This window comes from Parasteatoda tepidariorum, chromosome 3 (assembly GCF_982258835.1).
Source record: "Parasteatoda tepidariorum strain Cologne lab strain chromosome 3, Ptep-v5.0, whole genome shotgun sequence".
Taxonomy (NCBI): domain Eukaryota; kingdom Metazoa; phylum Arthropoda; class Arachnida; order Araneae; family Theridiidae; genus Parasteatoda; species Parasteatoda tepidariorum.
The window spans coordinates 28,422,276-28,441,842 of NC_141757.1; the positions used below are offsets into that span (position 1 = coordinate 28,422,276).

General features: G+C 31.3%; 1 protein-coding gene across 2 annotated transcripts in view; it reads right to left on the reverse strand.

Annotated features, from left to right (window-relative positions):
* Positions 1 to 19,567, reverse strand: part of LOC107449454 (cell adhesion molecule Dscam1) — a 168,217-nt gene that overhangs the window by 16,384 nt on the left and 132,266 nt on the right. The window contains exons 11-19 of one of the 2 annotated variants that reach the window (XM_087159004.1): positions 17,735 to 17,860; positions 16,682 to 16,855; positions 14,746 to 14,893; positions 12,623 to 12,771; positions 11,221 to 11,352; positions 9,538 to 9,708; positions 8,249 to 8,319; positions 7,511 to 7,748; positions 6,386 to 6,484 (exon numbers count right to left, since the gene is read on the reverse strand). In XM_087159004.1, coding sequence (XP_087015130.1) covers positions 6,386 to 6,484; positions 7,511 to 7,748; positions 8,249 to 8,319; positions 9,538 to 9,708; positions 11,221 to 11,352; positions 12,623 to 12,771; positions 14,746 to 14,893; positions 16,682 to 16,855; positions 17,735 to 17,860 — 1,308 coding nt within the window. The remainder of the gene's footprint in view (positions 1 to 6,385; positions 6,485 to 7,510; positions 7,749 to 8,248; positions 8,320 to 9,537; positions 9,709 to 11,220; positions 11,353 to 12,622; positions 12,772 to 14,745; positions 14,894 to 16,681; positions 16,856 to 17,734; positions 17,861 to 19,567) is intronic. The other variant, XM_087159005.1, reaches the window with a different exon arrangement.

Here is a 19,567-nt window from a genome sequence, read left to right on the forward strand (position 1 = left end):
CTTTCTTCTCCGAGTTGCACAAATTCGGGTTAGTACCATCAAAAAGTCCTCCACGATAGCAAATTTCTCCCGACTCTTGATCGAGAAGTTCCCTTGTCTGCTGGATTGGGTTTAAAATTAGAAGGCTACGAAGTTGGGCACTGGAAGCCGTAAACCCAAAAATTGGGTCTGCAATTCAACGATGGTTATAAAGTAAAATAAAGTAATCGAGCAGCCGGCAGTGAACCATGACGAAGAACTACTGCATTTTTTCCTTTAATACAATGAAGAATTTTACCAACTCTTGGAGTAGGTTCAGAAAAACCGGATGTTGGAAGCGAAGGAGCTGAACCTAAAATTGATTCGAATAAACTTAAAACACATGAAAAATCTGAGTAGAGATAGATATGGGCTCATGGCAATAGCTGCTGGCATGAACTGTAAGGACAATAAACAAAACATGATTAACAGTCGTCTACGGGGGAGAAACGATATCCACAAATACACTTCAAAGAATGTAAAGATTCTTAATTCGGCAAGAGAACACAGTTCAATAAAGCGCCTTTTATCAGAATAAAGCCTGAACAAGTCAAAAGAACTGCAATGACACAGCTTCACTAAGATTGATCCTGCCAATCTTATAATAAAGCAAGTAAAAAAGGACAAAACTAGAAGCGTACTTATTCAAGTTCAAAACGAACTCGAATTGAAAAGACTTAATGCTGGATTAAAAGAGGACCTCGAAGACAAATTTACCTGCACATGACCAGTATTGAGAAAGCTCAGTCTTCTCTAATGTTGTTGTTGACGAATGCCTTTTAAGGCAGAGGGGTGAAATTGTTCTTGATTTCTAATAGCGATATCTACGGCCAAGAATTCGACTTCTGATACACACATACGTCACACCCGTTTATAGGACGAACCCATTCATACATCCAATCATTCATCCGCAGATCGTAATTTTGGCCAGAATCAGTCATCATCTTCGACCGGCGGGGTTTGAACCCACGAACTCTTGAACATGGGCCCAGCTCCTTACCGACCAGGCTAGCCTTCTCTAATAAGTTGAAGAATAAGTCGAAGGAAAAACTTTAAGAGAGCATAAAGGAAAGTTGCTTTCCAATACCATTGAAAGTTGGTACCCATTGGGTGGTCTCAATGGATCCCTACCATATTTATTTGATACTCCCATTGGTTAGATTAAAAAGCGGATGGCAAAAGACTTAAAGTACAAGATTATTTAAAAAGGCTACGCGACCTTTAAGTTCTGTGGACTCTACCATAAGAGGTATGAATGTAAAAATCCAGATTTTGGGTCAATTTCGGATGTTCTAGGATCTGAGAATTTCAAAAAAAAGAGTGCTTGTATCAAATGCAAGAAAACTAATGAAAGGTACAGAACAAAAATGAAGACCGATTGATAAGCAACGAACGACTGATGCTATTCAGTAAGAAGAATTCTGAAACAACACCACTAGAGAACAGTTTACTTATCAGATACTATTCTACTTTGAGCTACTATTGTGATGTTTCCAGCGAAGAAAATTTCGATGCACATTAATTATTTATTTATTTTTACTGTTCTTTTGCTTGAGCGTTTTTTATCATTCCAATTTTTTTCCAATTTTGATTATACCACTTTGTTATGTACGGTTTTAATAAATGTTTTCGGAGATAACGTTACTTGCGGCCTTCATGTCTGGTGTCAGTCCGGTAGATCGACATGTGGTTGATGTCGGGCCTGAATTTTTCTCGTTTGCATCCAGTTTGGCATTGCCATCCTGAATTCCTGAATTCGGTGCTGAATAAGGTCCTGAATTCGGTGCTTGAGTGCTCCCTGGTCTCCTTCGTCCATCGCTTCCATTTGTGGTGCTCTTCTCACGCGCGACTCGGAGCTTAGAGCTGCGACTAGATGGGATGTTCCACGACTTGTCTGAAATGGGCGTCTCAAGCCTGTAGTGCGTCTGGATTAATCATTATGACAGCTATCCGTGAAATAGCTGTAAAAGTTCTATTTCTAAAGGATAATGTTTCTCAATGTTTGAATGAACCTTTCAATTTCGATTGAAAAATATATTTGAATATACTAAATACCACAAAAAATAGGGCTTCGTTTTTTTATATGCAGAATCAAGTTGCGCTATTTATGATGTCTTTCATATAATTATATATTCTTATTTTACCGAGGAGAAAAAGTATTATATTTAATGACTCAATATTCATAAAACTTAAATTATTCTATCACGCAAGTAATTATTTTAAGCGCGATTCTTTCCCAACTGCATAAGCAGTATTTTTTTTGAACTGAACAAAAACTCAAATTCTAAACTGTAAGCACATTTTATGAGTAGCTAAAATGTTTGAGTTTCGTTACAAATGTAAATAATATTATCAATAAACGAGATTACATTACTTGGCATTACTCTACATAAACTAATATTGTAATAAAAAGAAATGTTGAAAGTATTCCAAAATCCGTAAAGATACCGGCAATTATTAGCTTTTTAAAGAACTGAAGAGGCGACCCGTTTTTATACCATAAGTGTTAACTTTTAACGAAGTGAAAGCTCGTCGTTGATCGTTTTACTCTGGAAACAGTATTAAATGTTTAGCTCAAAATATGTGCTAAGCTGCTCAAAATGCGTGATGAAAAAAATTATCAAACCTCGAAATGTGTGATCCAAATATTGTACGTAGTTATTTAAAAAAATGGTCTAAGTATAGGATTTCGTTTTTCTCTTACGAAAATTACTTAATAACTACGTTAACATGTGATAAATAATTATAATATGGTATGTCTATAAAATAAACTGATGGATTCTAATAAATTCATAATGTCATGTCGATCTATTGTATTTGCCTAAATCACTTAGTATATTTTTCTCAAATTAGTTGAAACGATATTCAAAATCATCAGTTCCTTTTATAAGATTGTCACGAGTCCTATAAATTTATAATAGTGATATTAGAGTGACGCTGCATGAATATATATTTTTGAAATAGTTTTATCGTTTAGTGTTGAATACGAAGCTGAATTTTAAGACATACCTTAAAGTTACATTTGTAATATATCCAGCCATCCCAAATCCAAAACACGGAAGTTTGCACTGCAGTAATTATGGTTAGTGTGTTAAAAAAGTAAGGAAAAGTGCAATAAATTCATCGTTTAGCTGTTACATTTGGCTTGAATATTAAACAGGTGCATTTTCTGGTGTGTCGTTTTCGTTAACACGAAATTTGAACTGTCTCATTTTTATTAAACATGAAAAACTGAACGATGGATGAAAAACTCTCCGACGAATTATAATATTTAAAAAATGTGCTATTTTTTTTAATGAGGTGTAAGCTACTTTTTCTCTCCATAGATTAAATTGTAATCGGAAATTAGTTTTGATCAAATATTTTTTGCTGCAAGTTTGGGTGATTTGTTTGCATTTAATTTACAAATGATGTATACGATTTAATGCAATATAGATAACAGACTGTATACTTCAAAACATGACCCAAAGTTATTATTGGTTGCGAAGCAGACTATTATTTTGAAAGTAAGCACGAAATACAATTGCACATCTTTAACCTTTATTATATCTTATTATTTAGGTAGATAAATGTTTCTAAAATATTTAAATTAGCATAAATTATCCAAAACAGCCTGTATTTACCTTTGATTGTTAGCTCAATTGTGAGCAATTATGATTCTTATGTTTATCAAATAAATTCCTCTCATATTTCAGACAGTAAATTTGTATGCATAACGAATGTGTTAATCATAGAGACATCGAACAAACTTATAGTACAGTACATGCACCACAATAAATTAATAGTTTATTGCGGTTTCCCACTATTGTATCATAATTGCGAAGATCTATCGCCTGCAGGACTTCTTCGAGGGTTAATCTCACAAATCTGAGGTCCAGAACAACCGAGTATTCTTAGTTTGATTCAAAACTTGCAAGTTACAAGTGCGGTAAATTTAAATTCCACATACATTTGGAGAATTGATAATTTAAAATATTTTCTTTATTGGGCTTTTCGAATGCTTCGAAAGTTATTTTGACCAAATTACTTTCCCAGTAAGAAATACGAAATCACAGCCTCCTTAGTTATAAGACATTTCAAAGTATGTTAGTTTTTCTTTTCATTTAGTTTTAACTGATTTTGCTCTTTTCAGAGAAATATTTTCTCGATATGAGAAATTTATGGGGTATTTATCCATTTTACTGCTGCAAAGATGGTAAACTCACCGTTAAAAAAACGGTAAATTCATCAGTTTTTTTAATTTATTTTTTAATTTTTTATTTGAATTGATAAAAAAGCACTAAATTAAAAATAAAAATAAATAAAAATTAAAATAAATAAACTGCTGAATTTACCTGCTCCGGTGAAATGGATAAGTACCATTTACTGCCTAACGAATTCTTCGTGTCCCTTGTGAGCTAGGCTTAGAAACGTATAGGCAATCTTGGAAGCTAAAGTAAAATTTGAAAGCCCCCGTGGGACAATGCACTTTGCACTGCTCGACTTGAGTACAGACAATTCTTATAATTTATTCCATTGGAACGATTTGATTTTCCAAAAATGCTTATTAAGATTCTTAAATATGCTTTCTTCATACCAGATTTTTAAAACAACTAGAATTAATATATCATGTACCGTCAATAAAAAAAAGGAGTATGATGCTATTTCATAGAAGTTGCTTAAGGAAACTAAAAAATATTGTCAACAGAGATTAAGACGTTTCTTACATCGGTTAACATTAAAAAACATTGCCTACTGTTTGGATTATTTGTTTATCCACACCTCGTCTTCTTACATCATTTATAACCTGGACTATGAAGACGTGGTGTGCATGACGCAGCTTTGGGGCTAGCTTTGAGGGGCTAGTACTAACACTTTGCCTAGATTTCAATTTTAATTCCCAATTTTCTTTTCTGCCATCTTAGAGTTTCCGTTGTTTGAGTTTATCTCGCTTTTTCTTTCAAATGTTAGTGATAAAAAAGGTTTTAATGCCTAATTGCCTTGTTTAGACTTCAAATAGTTACAAGGTTAAAATATTTCCATATCATTAAAAACAAGTATCCTCTTTTAAATGAGGTAACCCCTGACTTTAAAGTAGGAAGCGAGTTCTTTCGTTAAAGAGAAATTAATTTATCGACTGCAAATTTCGTTTTTAAACTGAAGTGTGACAAGACCAGCAAATTGTGTCTTTACACGACGTATATCTCGAGCTCGGCCGGATCCAGACTATCTTATCCGATGTATCTTAAGCTCGGGTGTGCTTGGATAAAAATTCTTTGGACTCGGGTGCGCTCAGACTTCGAAAATTAATCCCAAACTTATATTTAATAGATATATCAAGGAATATAGAATAACAATTCGTCTGGTTCAGACCTCTAAGAATGAGACCGAACTACTAGGAGTCGCATGATGCAATGGAATGAGTGGCAGCAGCAGTGGCTCTTTCAGGATAGAGCACTCGCTTCCCAATGAGGTGACCCTGGTTCAAATCCGAGCAACGGCTGGTCGTTACGAACTCCTCACCCAGCTAGCACCGACCACAGTGCTAAAAAATATTCTCAGCTTCTGACGGATCATGAGTTAGAGTCCCCTTGCCGTCAAGCTAACCACGGGGAATTTTCGTGGTATTTCTCTCCCTGCAACGCAAATGCTGGTTAATTCCATGAAAAAAGTCCTCCGCGAAGACAAATTTCTCTCAATACTGGATTCAGGAGCTTCCTTATCTTTTGAACACAAGGTTACTGAGTTAGACATTGGTATTCGTAAACTCAAAATTGCTTCTCTTGTCAACGACTGTTATAAAATACAATATAATGGGTGACTCAGAACTTACTATTTGATCTCCTTTTAAAAGTTATTTAATGTTTTTTTTAAATTTTGAAAGTTGTTTCATTGTTTTATTTGCTAGTGGTCTAGCTCTGTAGTGCAACATTATGACTAAGTGAGAAATTTAGTAAGACGTTTTGATTTGATCATATTTCTGAACTTAGTTAACTTTTTCAAATGCCGCTTATCGATTGATCTAGGTCAATTGTCTTAAGATGTCAGCAAGATGCTGTATTTTTAAGATATATTTCGTAGATGGGAGATTAACTGGACCAGTGAGTAAACACTGAGGGAAGACTTACAGTTGCTCAGTCATTACATCTTTATCTTTTTTGTTCCATCATCAAGTACTACTTGGAGAATAAAAAATTTACGAATGCTTTTCTTCACACTAGAACCATCGACCTTTCGCAAAATGACAGTGTTTTAATTTAACGGCTTTTGCTTCATTATATGTCGACTTTGACTATCCTACTTTTAGAATTATTATCGAAAATAAGGAACATATATTTTTAATTATTATGAAAAAAGAATTGTACAATCAGGTATAAAAGAATGTTACCTGGAGTTGCAGACTTTTCTTTTGAATCTTTTTTCCAATGGACCGTTATGGATGATGAGGTTGTCCCATCAATCTGTACTGTAGGGGAAGTCGGAGGTGCTAAGAAACGACAGCAAAACATTAGGTATCAAGATTCTTTTATTTGACATTGTACCTCATTCTACATACATAATGATTTTAGTTTTTTCGAAACTTTGTAATGAACACGAGCATAAAGTTAAAAAAGAAGAAGATTTATCAAATAATCCTAAAAAATTAATCACTGAAATTAATTCTGCAATTTGATAACAGATAAAATCAGCATTTATAGCTATGTAATTATAAAACGTCATAAGCTTATTTATAAGCATTGCATGTTTTTTTTTTAAAGAAAAACACGTATGCGTGTTCAAATACAATTTACAAACATATAATATACAATTCTAAAAACTTGATTCAAACGTTTCTCGTTTAGCAAAAGGTTTATTCAACGTAATAAAAGTTGTCTAGATTTCACTTTAGAAATCAGGTTCTCAAAGTCATACTTTTTGGGGGCGAAACGAAGTACAAGACAATTGTAATATGATGGCATTAACTTTAATTGAACCTCTTTATCAGGAGCATATTAGCACCCCTGAGATTTCGAATTTTGGAAAAAAATACTCGTTTCGTAATTTGCATCACGTTTATTGCACCAAGAAAATCAATTATAATTTTTTTTCTTAAAAAAATAATAAATAAATAAATAAAAAATATTAAATGCATACGTTGCGAAACCAATGTAACTACTGAAGGACTTTTTTAGATACCATGTAGCTCTCTGCCATTTATAATAATCACACAAACAACACACAAAATAAGGCATTTATATGGACAATTTTCTCCCTATAGATATAGCAAACAGTTTCATAATAACCATTATTGAACGTATATGTTTATATCAGTATGAAAAAAATACTGTTTTTACATGCTGTCATACAAATTACATGCATATAAGCAAAATTTAAAAAATGCTATAAAGATTAGAAGGAATTATATTAGATATCTGATTAAAATCAGTAAAAATATAATAACACTTTTCCCCTTTGTAGGAAAGAGAATGATAATTTTCTTTTATGAGAGTTTGAGGTATAAAAGAAAAGATACCTGTTTCTAGGGTTTGTCCTATTATCTTGTCAGATTTTGGACCAGTTCCAGCAGAGTTGTAGGCTTTGACAATAATTTCGTACTTAGTGAATGGTTGTAGACCTGTAATGTAGGTAGAATGATGTTCCTTTTCATTGTTCTCCACTTGTTTAAGTGTATAGCTCTCAAGTGATTCAGGTAGTCTGTATCCTACATAATAACCTCTTATACGGCCATGCTGAAATTCTTCGGGCGGTGGCTGCAAATAGAGATATTCTGCTTGCTAAAAAAGTTTAAATAATTTATTTTTTCTCAAAAATAGTGCAGCTCGACCTCACTATAAACAATTTTTCACTATAGCAGAAATCTTAGCAAAAATATTTTTTAACATATTGGAGTAGTATTGAATTAGTGATTGCAATAGTACACAACTTTGTCTACAAATTTTTAGCTAACTAAATATGTAGGATTTGTCTGCAACGAAGATACCATAAGATAATAAACATAACTATGAAAATCAGTGAAATCATCCATGTAAACCGAAAGATTACCAAATGGTGCAAATACCATATATTTTGGTCTTTTATTTTTTTTACAGGAATTAAGTCCTTTTAGCCAGAAATATTTTTATTATAGAGTATGGTAAATTTATCTGAACATTTTTCTCCGTCCAGTATTAGAAAAGTCTTGTGGGACAAATTAAAGGGACTTTTTTATTAATTATTAAGAAATATATTTCGGAAGAGGTGTTGTACTTACTTTCCACGTGACTTTAATGGACTGAGCTCCTGTCGATTGGACCTGCACATCTTTGGGAGAACCAGAAGGAGCTGTAACATAATCAAAAATTTCCAAATTAAATAAACAAATAAAATTTAACAAATAAAATGTATATAAACATCGCTCTTATAATTGAGAGGAATGAAATATACATTCAATAACAGTAGTGTAAACCGAAAGCTGAGTTTAAATTATAATTTATTAATTTTGAAAATTTTAAACAAATTGTATGTATAAAACTTAAAGCAATTTGTTACAAAATTAAGAGAGTTATTTTATTTATCTATTAGCGATGAGTAATGACTCAGTTTTTGAGGTCTGAGTCTATCCCAGCTCGAGATACATAGTATTACTTAGTGGTCCGAGCCACTCAAAATATGCATCGGAAATGGCCCAGTCCTTGCCCGTCGGACAAACAAGGATGTCTAAACAAGGGGAGTCATTAAAACTTTTTTTTAATCCATAATCGGTAGAAAACAAAACGAAGAGAAAAACTGAACTGACTGAAACTCGAAGATGACAAAAACAAAATTAAAATAGAAAATTGAAATCTTAAGTTAAATGAAGTTCTCTGACAATTAGTATTAGCCTCACAAAGCAAAAGCAGAGAACAGAAGTAGTAGATAGATGCAATATTTTATGCCTCATAAATTTTAAGCTTATCTGAATCAAGCGTTTGCTTAAAGTAGTAAACATTTATGGAAATTTTATCATGAGTTTGAGTTTGCGAGCCCGAAAACTCTTTATAGAAAATGTGCCCGAGCTCAAATCGTGGACGAGATCCAGCGGATCTTTCATGCAATCTTTGAATAAAAGATTTTATAATTATGTGCAAAATTTTTTAGAATAGCTAAAATTGTCTCAGTTATGTGGGGAAAATTTTAAAAATAAATAAAAGTATACATATATAAAACGTTAACGGGCCTACATTTTGACCTTTTTTTTGCTTACACTATGTTGAGCACATTTTCTAGATCGGTCTAATCAATTAGATTATTTAACGTTATGCTTTCGAGCTGTTAAGATTAAATATTAGTACATGGAAAGTAATCTGCTTGCCAGTGCGCATTGTGCATTACTAAAAACATTACTAAAAACTTATCATTAATGATTTAAATTATTATCACTTTTTTTTAAATTTTACATTAATTATCCTTTTTTGTGGTATTACTATATGTATTTTCTGGTTTAATGGTAATTTAAATTCTTGCAATAAATGTTTGACCAGCTTTACGTCTTAAATGGATTTCATGGAAATTATTTCTTACCTTCTTCTTCAGTTGTAACATTTATGACCGAACTTGGCAAACTTTGCCCCACTGAGTTTTCGGCGATTACTCTCACAAAATACAGTGTTATAGGGTTGAGTGCCCTCAGAGTGGCGCTGTTCTCTGAACCCGATACTATCAGTTGGGATGTCTGTCCATTCCAGTTTGAATCTATTTAAAAGAACATTAGAAACAATACAAATTGACAAAATAATAAGCGTATAGCATTATGCCTACGTACTCAATAATATGTTAAACTCTTAGAAATTCTCCTGAAAATTAGGAGAGTTGGACGTTAAGTTACACGGCCAAACAGCCAGCTCCCTACTTTGAGAAAATAGTCCAGTACCGGTAATTTTAACCAGCTCCCTACTTTGAGAAAATAGCAAAGTACCCGTAATTTTAACCAGCTTCCTACTTTGAGAAAATAGTCCAGTACCCGTAATTTTAACCTGCTCCCTACTTTGAGAAAATAGTCCAGTTCCCGTAATTTTACATACCTTCCTTCTTTGAGAAAATAGTCCAGTACTCGTAATTTTAACCAGCTCTCTACTTTGAAAAAAAAGCTTAGTGCCCGTGAAAGTAATGGATTTCAACAAAATTAGTAAAGTTAATATTACTAATATATGAAGATTTTAGATGTAATGCCGGGTTGGTGCTCAACTGCTCGATTTCTATTCAGTATTTTTTTATGTTGAGAGAAAAATAGGCAAAATAAAAAGAAAATTCTTTGATAAAATAAAAGCAAAAACATCTTTGAACTAATTTTTTTCTCAATTTAAAAAAAGCAAATTGTGATTTATTCATTGATTATTCAAAACTACTAGAATATGCTGAAATTTACCGTGTTCCTTTCTCTATGGAAACACCAAGAAGATCAGTAATTTTTACGGAAGTGCTTCAGTAATAAGTTTGATAATGATATATGGTTTTATAATAAGTTGTAAAGCTTTGTAATTTTATCATGATAACCAAAATTAATGTATTTCTTAATAAATTTATGGTATAAGAACTGTAGTTTCATTGGTACACCGTTGCCATATAAACAGAAAAATTACCAGATGAATGGTTCAATAACCATTGTTTTATTAACGAGAATTATGTTTTCATTTTTATTTATTTATTTTTATTTATTCATTATTTATTATGTTTTTTACCAAAACTGTCACTACCATATGGTACAGTAATTTTATCGGAATTATTTTCTCCATGCAGATTAAATTTGTCTTTGCTGATTAAATCTGCTGCATCAAACTAAAGCTTAACCAAGCATTAAAAAAAATTTAAATTTAGCGAAATTGAATTTCCTTGTATTATCAGCTTATCTTTTATCTTCTCAGGTTTTCATCTTCCCCAAATAAGTCTTAGTTCATTAACTTTCAGTATTTTCTTTTAGCTGTGCTGCTAATTTATCTTGCTTTGTAATTTTAGACATTCTCTTGTCTTTTGAAACTAGGGAACCTACCAAATGAAACATATTTTACCTCCCACTTTGCAGATAAGTTTTAAAAATTTTCTTCATCACTTCAGTGCATAGGTTCTATTTTTGGGCTTTTAGTAAGTCTGAATATTTTTCAGAAAGACAAAAACTACTTAAGCTGATGTTATTAAGGGTATTACGATCATTTTTGTTACAAAGCAAAAATATATAATGAAAACTGAAAAAAGACGAAAAAAGATTACCAGATATTGTCTGATATTGTACAATGCTGCCTGTAATGTGACTGTTGCCATTGTGTGTTATTTCCCAAAATAAACTAACTGATCTGCTAGTAGTATTCAAAACTGAAACATTAGATGGAGCATCCGGAAAACCTGCAAAATAGAGGAAAAAAAGAAAATATACAGAGAGTAAAATATTTTTAATCCTTTAAAAATGAATACAAATAGAAAAAAAAATAGTTTTATTAAATGTTTGTTTTTAGGGACTACTCAAACATTACGTAAACACATAACGGCAGGTGGTGGTATGTCATTTATTTATTTTCACTGACAATGGGAGAGAAGGGATAAGTGCAATGCTTATGCATGGCATTGAAAACCTCTTATTTTAATTACGCATGGAATTATTTCATATCTGGAAGAAAAAGTTGAATTCTGGGGAAAAAAAATTTGAAATTTTTTTTCAAACGGCGTCAGAGGATCAACCGTTTTATACGCAAAAGATTCCAGAAGGTTATTCTGTCCGAAATTTCTCAAAATGATTTAAACCATAATTTTTTGTTTTATGCAAAGTTACATATTTTATTAGAATTTAATCCTGAAATAAGATTACTACAGTATAAGTCAGAGTTAGAGCAAACAACCAGGGGACTGGTCTTGAAACTTCCTTACGCAAGCGTAAGGGCTTTTTGATTGGCTTTTTTTTAAAGACAAAGGGGGAGGAGAAATCCAAAATTATTAAAAATATGCCTGTGGAATCGACCTCGGAATATTTTCCTTTTTAAAAGCCTCTAAATTCATTTTTATGTGGTTTTTTCAAGTAAGCACTGATACAAAAATCATTTTTCGTAACGAATCCATAAAACAATGATACAAACAACAATCAAAAATCGTACGAGGTATTGTCTTATAATCATGAGAACTGTTTTGGACTTAAGATTTGCACGCTGGCGATTACTATGGCAATAAAAGTAAATCATTTCAAAAAAAGAATTGGGGTTTGTCGTATTTTTTCAGTCAGTGGGGGAAATAAATTTAAATAGGTTTCTGTGATAAGCTTTATAATAGTGCCTAAAACCAATTAATATGCAATCCCATGTAGTGGCTGAAGATATTAACTGAAAAATCTTTCCAATTTTCCTCGCTTGAAATAAGTTTGTTCTTGTTTCATAGAAGCAAACAAATTCAGACGTTGAGTAATAAAATTTTCATGATATCAGTACATTGTTTTTCTTTTCTCTATGATTAGAGGTCATATACCTTAAATGTTTCTTAATAAGAAAATATTGCAATGAGCTGGAAAAAGAATCTATTAAAGCCACGCCCGATACGATAACTAGATCTGGAATCATAATATAAACTTCGGTATACAGTAAAAAACAATAATTTGTAAGTTTTACATTTAAAGTAACTATGTAAATACCTTGAACAATGAACTGGATGATTGATTCGTCCATCCCTATTTCGCTGACTGCTGTACAGCTGTATTTTCCAGAATCTTTTCGTGTTGCGTTCACTATGTGCAGCTCTGAAATTGTTTGATGAGTTTTGGATATGATGCGAACAATATATCTGAAAAAATTATACTTATTAAGAAACAATTGAGAATTGTTTAATGAAATGTTTAGACTATTTGTTTAAAAATAAAATTAAAAATAAAACTACACAACTAGAACATTCACTAGAAAATTGTAAGAAATATTTAAATAACTAATTTTAATGCACCATATACCGTAATTGAGCTAGTCTTATTAGTTATTTTCGATAATTGAAGCCAAGTGTCAACATAATTTAGTTGAGAGATATTCACAAGAGATTTTGATTTCTTATAGGAACTTGGAGCACTTAATGATCCCGACGGAGTTAACGTGTGTACTAGTCACCAATTTTACTTGGGGATTCTTCGAAAGGCGGGATTAGAACTCACGTTCTAACAAACACGAGCACAAGGTCCTACCAGCCAGGCTAACACTACCCTGTGTTTGGAAATAAATTCGCGCATCATCAAAATTAATAAAGCATTCTTTATTAAAACAGTTAAAATTTTACTCTCCGAAATAAAACTTTTACAATTTAGCAACCACAGAGTTATATTTTGTTAATTATGAGCTCCATTTCGTCACAAAAACACGTGATTTTTGACAAAACGCAAGCTCTCAAATATATGACGAAAATGCTTTTTCTGCTTGAAACCATCGCTATCTCCCCACCTCAAAGTCTTCGTAATTCTTAATTTGATGAAACTGTGATGACTAAATACGAAATATTTCTTTTATTTTGACGAAATTCGAATCATCGACGAAGTGGTGATGAATACTCGTATAGTTATTTCGTCACTTAGACTAAATGTTCGCTGGGAGCATATGCCAGGAAACTATTTTTCTCAAAAACGTAGGAAGTTTATTGAAATTTGAGTATTAATTTTATACACTTTTTTGTTCTCTACAGTGTTATGCACCACCATTAAGTTTTTCATTATTGGTTCAAATTTGGATACTATATTAAATAATAATAATAATAATAAAGTACACACTTTTATAAACAGCCCAAATAGTGTGTGCTTTTCTGAAATGCACCACGTGGCTGTTTCGTAGAATTCCTTTTGTGACTGTTTTGCATTCTTTTTGTGAACGTAATTTTGAATCGAAAAAATGAACAGTGTAAACTTCTAAAAACAGCTAAATTGTCCGTGGTTTTATGAAGATACTACGTTGCTGTATTACGTTGCAGTATTCTCACTTTAATGTTTGGGGTTGCCTCATTTTAAAGAGGGGATATTCGTTTTTAATGATATGAAAATATGTTAACTTCTTAACTACTGTCCCCGATAAATCTCAAGAAAACTGTTTATTATGTAATAATATGATGAAAAAGTGTTGCAGAATGTCAATCAACATGAATTTAATGTAATTATAGAAAAAAATGTTATTTTCTATGTAATGAATTTAATGTAATTATTTTAAAGAAGGAATGTTAATTTTAAAATAATGAATTTGATGAATTTAAAGAAAGAATATCAATTTTCAAATAATAACTTTAATGTTATAATCTAAAAAAAAAGAATGTTGATTTTTAAATAATAAATTTGATGTAATTATTTAAAAATAATACTGTTTATTTGTAAAGAATAAATTTAATGTAATTATTTTTTAAAAAAAGATTGTTAATTTTTTAGTTTTGTGGCAATTGCACTTCACTTATTCCTTTAAATTAACCTAAATATTTTTTATTGCATTTAAATCACTTGGCGTAGGTGGTGAATTAAATAAATGGCGTAGATTACTAACATAATGTAACATTATTAAATAAACTAGTTTTATTTAAATATATTTTAATTAAAGCAAGCACTCGTTTTTAAAACCTAAAATCTAATTTATTTGGAACAAATGATCAGATTTCGACACTTTATCTTCAGATAGAACTTCAATGTAAGTAAATATACTATTTCGAAAACCTGACTTCTAATTCTGATTAATCCTATTTGAATAAGCCCAAAAGCTGAAAGCTTTTGCAATTATAATGCATTTTTATTGTCTTTGAACTCACCTTTTGTTTGACTTTTCGTCTAAAACTCTTTTATCTTTCCGCCAGGTGATGGTGATGGGTGAATGCCCGGATGAATCACATTTCAGGGTGGCATTCGTTCCCTCTCTTGTGGACCGACTCTGGAAGGAATCTTTGAATCTTGGAGGAACTATACAATGAAATGCAAATAGTTCTTTACAATTTCATTGAATGTAAAAATAGAATTATTCCTTAAACAAGTGTAAGCCCTTTCATTCCCATTCCCTTAAATATTTTAATTAAGTGTAATATATTTTACAGAAATATTTTTAAAATAAATCGTATTTAAAAGTATAATACTTGAATTATATATATTTTTAGTGGGCTTCACCCCTTGTCCGGTGACGTTCTCAAATTCTCGAATATAGCTATACATACTTACATGGTGCATTATGTGCAGCTCTCAAAGACCTCGCTACTGGCCACGACTGCCTTTCCAAACATCTATTCCGTATAAATATATTACTAAGTCCTATTTGCACACCGTGTAATATCCAAGAAGAAATGGACATAAACCACATTAGGCACTGCCCCGCACTAAACTCGGGACACTTGTGGGAGGAGTATTGGAGAGCCCGCCACAATATGAACGATCTATAGACTCACTGTAGTTTTGCTTTTGTTGCATTATATTGTTCATCTTTCCTTCTGTTTCTCTTGTTATTGTCTGTTTTTTAACTACAGTTGTCTTCTGATCTGCCATTGGAAATAAAATAAAAAACTTACATGGCTTGCTTTGCAAAATATGCACCTCTTCCTCCCAACTAAGTTAAGCCTGTTTGAAGTGTTCTAGCGCAAAATCTTGCGAATCAATAATTAAAATCTTTCAAATTAATTCCTCATTATAAAATTTAAATTTTTAGTCAATGATGAGTTATTGAAAAAAAATTAAATCCAAAAAAGCATGTAACTTAAAAATTTGCAGAGACAAAGCATTAATTATACTTTTTTAAAAACAAAAGAGGTATGATGATATGTATCCTGCTCATTCATTGAATGTTTCTTTCATTCGTAACTGTCACCATCGCATTCCTCTGTACTCCAAGTACGACAAAAAAAAGGGCGTTGGCTACAGTCGAAAGGAAAGGTTATTTTTCATAAGACTTTTTACACCATACGTTAAAGGAGATTTCAAATTAAAAAGAAAAAAAAACATACTTAAAGTGCAGTAAGAAAAAAAAATTAAGAATAGGACTATGTTGAATAGGAGCTATCTATTATCTAAACAGTTTTCAAATGACTCTCGTACAAGGTTCAGAAAATGTTACCTTTAGTGACGGAATGACATATTTACAGACGTAATTTCAAATGAATCTGCACTAGCAAGCACCTAATATTAAAAAAAATAATCCAGAAGAATTTTAAAACTGTTAAATTGAAAAATTGCAATTCTGTATCCAGAAAAAAAAACTGTTAAGTTTAGACATTTGGTCCACTGAGATTTTGGAGTAGTATTAAAATACGATATAGTACTAAATTTTTGTAAGACTCTATAAAAATTAAATTTGGAATAATTATTGGATGCAGTTCTTACATTGAATGCTTATTTAATACATTTAAAAACAAAGACGAGGGAACTGAAGGTCAATCTTGCGTCGCATTTCCATTTGAATCATTTTTGGAATAATAATTTTTGAACAAGTCTTAAATTTTGCAAACCTTATTCACTCTTCTTTTTTTCTCCTCATTTTTTTCTTCATTTTTGTAGATTTCTTCTTACTATTCAATTTAAAAATTTTAATTTTTTTTTAATTCCAATACATACTAACACAATGCTGAGAACCACAATCTTTTGGTTACTATTTCATTTACTATACGTGGTTTGTTTATATGTTCAAGTAGTAAATAAAGTGCATGTTAGAAATATCACTCGAATTTCGAAGTATTTGTTTAAAATAAAATGCCAAATTTAACTCACCTAAAACCTGAAGCGTAACAATTTTGCTCAACCCAGCACCGATTCCGTTGTTTGCCTGACAAAGATAATTACCAGCATCGCTTTCTTCAGCATCTGAGATGACCAATGAACCGTTGTTGTAACGGTGAGCTCTTGGACTAGAGTGGACATACGTAAAATCACCAGCAGTGTTTTCTGCAATACAAAAATAATGGCTCAACAATAGAAGTATTGGATGGAGTCTGTCTTATAGTAACGCTAGCTATATTTTCTAAGTCTTAGCGACATTGAAATTTGGGGAGAATTTTGCGTTTGGGTTGTGAAGTGTGAATTAGCGTTAACGCTAATTAGTTAAGGTTAGTTCGTAACTGGTTAAATACTAAATTATTTGAAGAAATTTTTCATTTATTTAATTTTTAATAAAATAGTATGTGCTATTAAAATCAAAGGGCACTTTAAACTAACAACATTTTTTAACGAGGAATCTTACTGGCGTTATAGATTTATCATTATAAATAACCAGGTATGAAAGTTTAATTTTAATAATCGTCATTAAAATGTGTTAATATGTCAGGATGAATTAAAATATTTAATAAAAATTTGTATAAGAAAAGAAATAACAAAACGATTTATTTCTTGAAGATTTATAGAGGAATTTAAAATATACATTCGACTGTCAATTTGTAAAGGGAGAAAGAAATTTTTATATTGCCTTTAATTTTCTAATCATCTAGATCTGATTTTTAAATAATTTTTTTCTTCCAGGTTTTAATAAAAATTTTTTTTTATCCACTGTCCTCGATTTCAATTAAAAAACTTTTTTACTTAGCATTTTAGATAATTGCTTAAATCTTTCTTACATTCTTATTTAAATTTAGTATTTAAAATTGGTTTGAAGAAATATATTTGAAAACGTGAATGAATACTGATGGTAACAATTTAAATACAAATAATTCAGATGCTCAATAATTATTAAGTATTTTAAAGCTCTTTCTAACATCTTTTTTAAAAATGTGTGGTTGTTCTCATTAGAACGAAATGCGCATAAATTTCGTAAAATGTAAGATTCCTCACCTGTGAATACCAGTTTCTTCCACAAGACGCTGGGAGAAGGGAATCCAACTGCCGAACAATCCATCCACACTGTGTTTCCTAGAACAACACTCGCATTCGTGGGCTCTACTGTCCAACGAGGAGGCACTGAAATAGTTTATTTACAAATAAAACAATATGGTACCAACTAAATCTCTTAAGATACACCGTACTTAGCTAATTTGCAGATTAACTAGAGTAATCAGCTCAAGTACGAAATCAAGACTCTTCTGAAATTTACCTTTTTTAAGTCAAGTTTTACCTTCAGTGTCGTTAAAGTTTGAAAAACTGTTTCTGTCATTCGATTAAGTAACTTGTTGATTGTTTGATTGTATTTATTGACTTGATTCTCCAGAAAATAAGAAATAAATAAATAACATCATATTAGTTTAAGCATACAGAAACGACACTATTGTTCCAGCAAAGATCTTTATACTTTAACGAGTGCCCTATAGGTAATATGTAGATCATCTAGCTAGTTTGAAGATTACCTATGCAATTTGAGAAGCGAAACAATTTTCTTGCACTTAAACGAATCATCTTAGTTAATCTGCATTTTTTCTACATAATATACAGATGTGAATTTATAACTCTACAAGCCTGTAACCTGGCTGTTGTGAATCCTGTGTAGAATAGAAAGTATTTCTATATCATATCGGAGCACTTTTCACCATTACTTTCCATGTGAGAGAATAACATGTACATTATCATAGTTAGTCTAATTGATGGCAGTGGGTCTCTGACCTATGATATTTTTTCACCGGAGGGTGAGCACGTCAGCTGTGTGTTTGGGGGAAGCCAGAAGCCAATTATAAATGGAGAACTTTATAAAGATTAACCCTGCAGACTGTTAAAACTTACTTGCGGTTAAAATTCCTAATAAGACCCCCGCTAGTCTAATTTCCATTTATTTTTACTCCTACGCTTAAAAAATGAGCCATGGAATATGGCTTTTGTGCTTCTCTAGTAAAGACGTAAAAACGAAAGATAACAATCAAAACAAGATAAATATTACATTTTATATATGTCATGATTTTAATTTCCCTCAATCATTTTAAGTCTCGAGGCACGTTAGAAATTATAAAATACAAAAAAGTTTCAGTAATTTCGATTAAAATTTTTTACAATATCCAGCCTGATCATATATCGTCTTGTTAAGATACGCGACCTCTCTTTTGAAGCAAGACTAAAATAAAATTTTTTCCCCTGTTTCGATATAAAAGGAAACTTAGACCTTTACTTTTTCTAAAACCGTTTGAGTTTTGTATTTACGTCAAATCGAACAGAAGTTATGACGATTTAAAAATCATTCATTTTGGTTATGACATTGATAATTATGGCTTTTTATCGTCCTTTTTCACAAAATTAATTTTTCGGTTATTTTCTTTCATTTTAAATAAAATTTTTAAAAATATTTTAGTTTGAGTAAGTCGAAAATTTGCAAAAATATTTTTTAAAGCATATGTCTAGATGAATAGATCACGGACTGTTATTTAATTTCTTTTATAGCTAAAATAAAAGTAACTGAATGCAATTTTCGGTATTTTCCAGCCAAAAAAGTTCCTGTGGAATATCTAAGTATCAATATAATGTCTAATACATTGACTATTCCCCAAGTTGAATCTTTAAGAGTAATTTATAAAGCGATCAGTATAGTGCAAAAATAATAAATTTCAACAAAGCTCTGTAATTTTGACAAGAGGTCGATTTTTGATCTTTTTTGACAATCCTATATTTCCTATAAAAAAATTTCGTATTTCTTTTGTATTCCTACCATGTTTTAGTGGATAATTCACACATAAGTCAAAATATAAA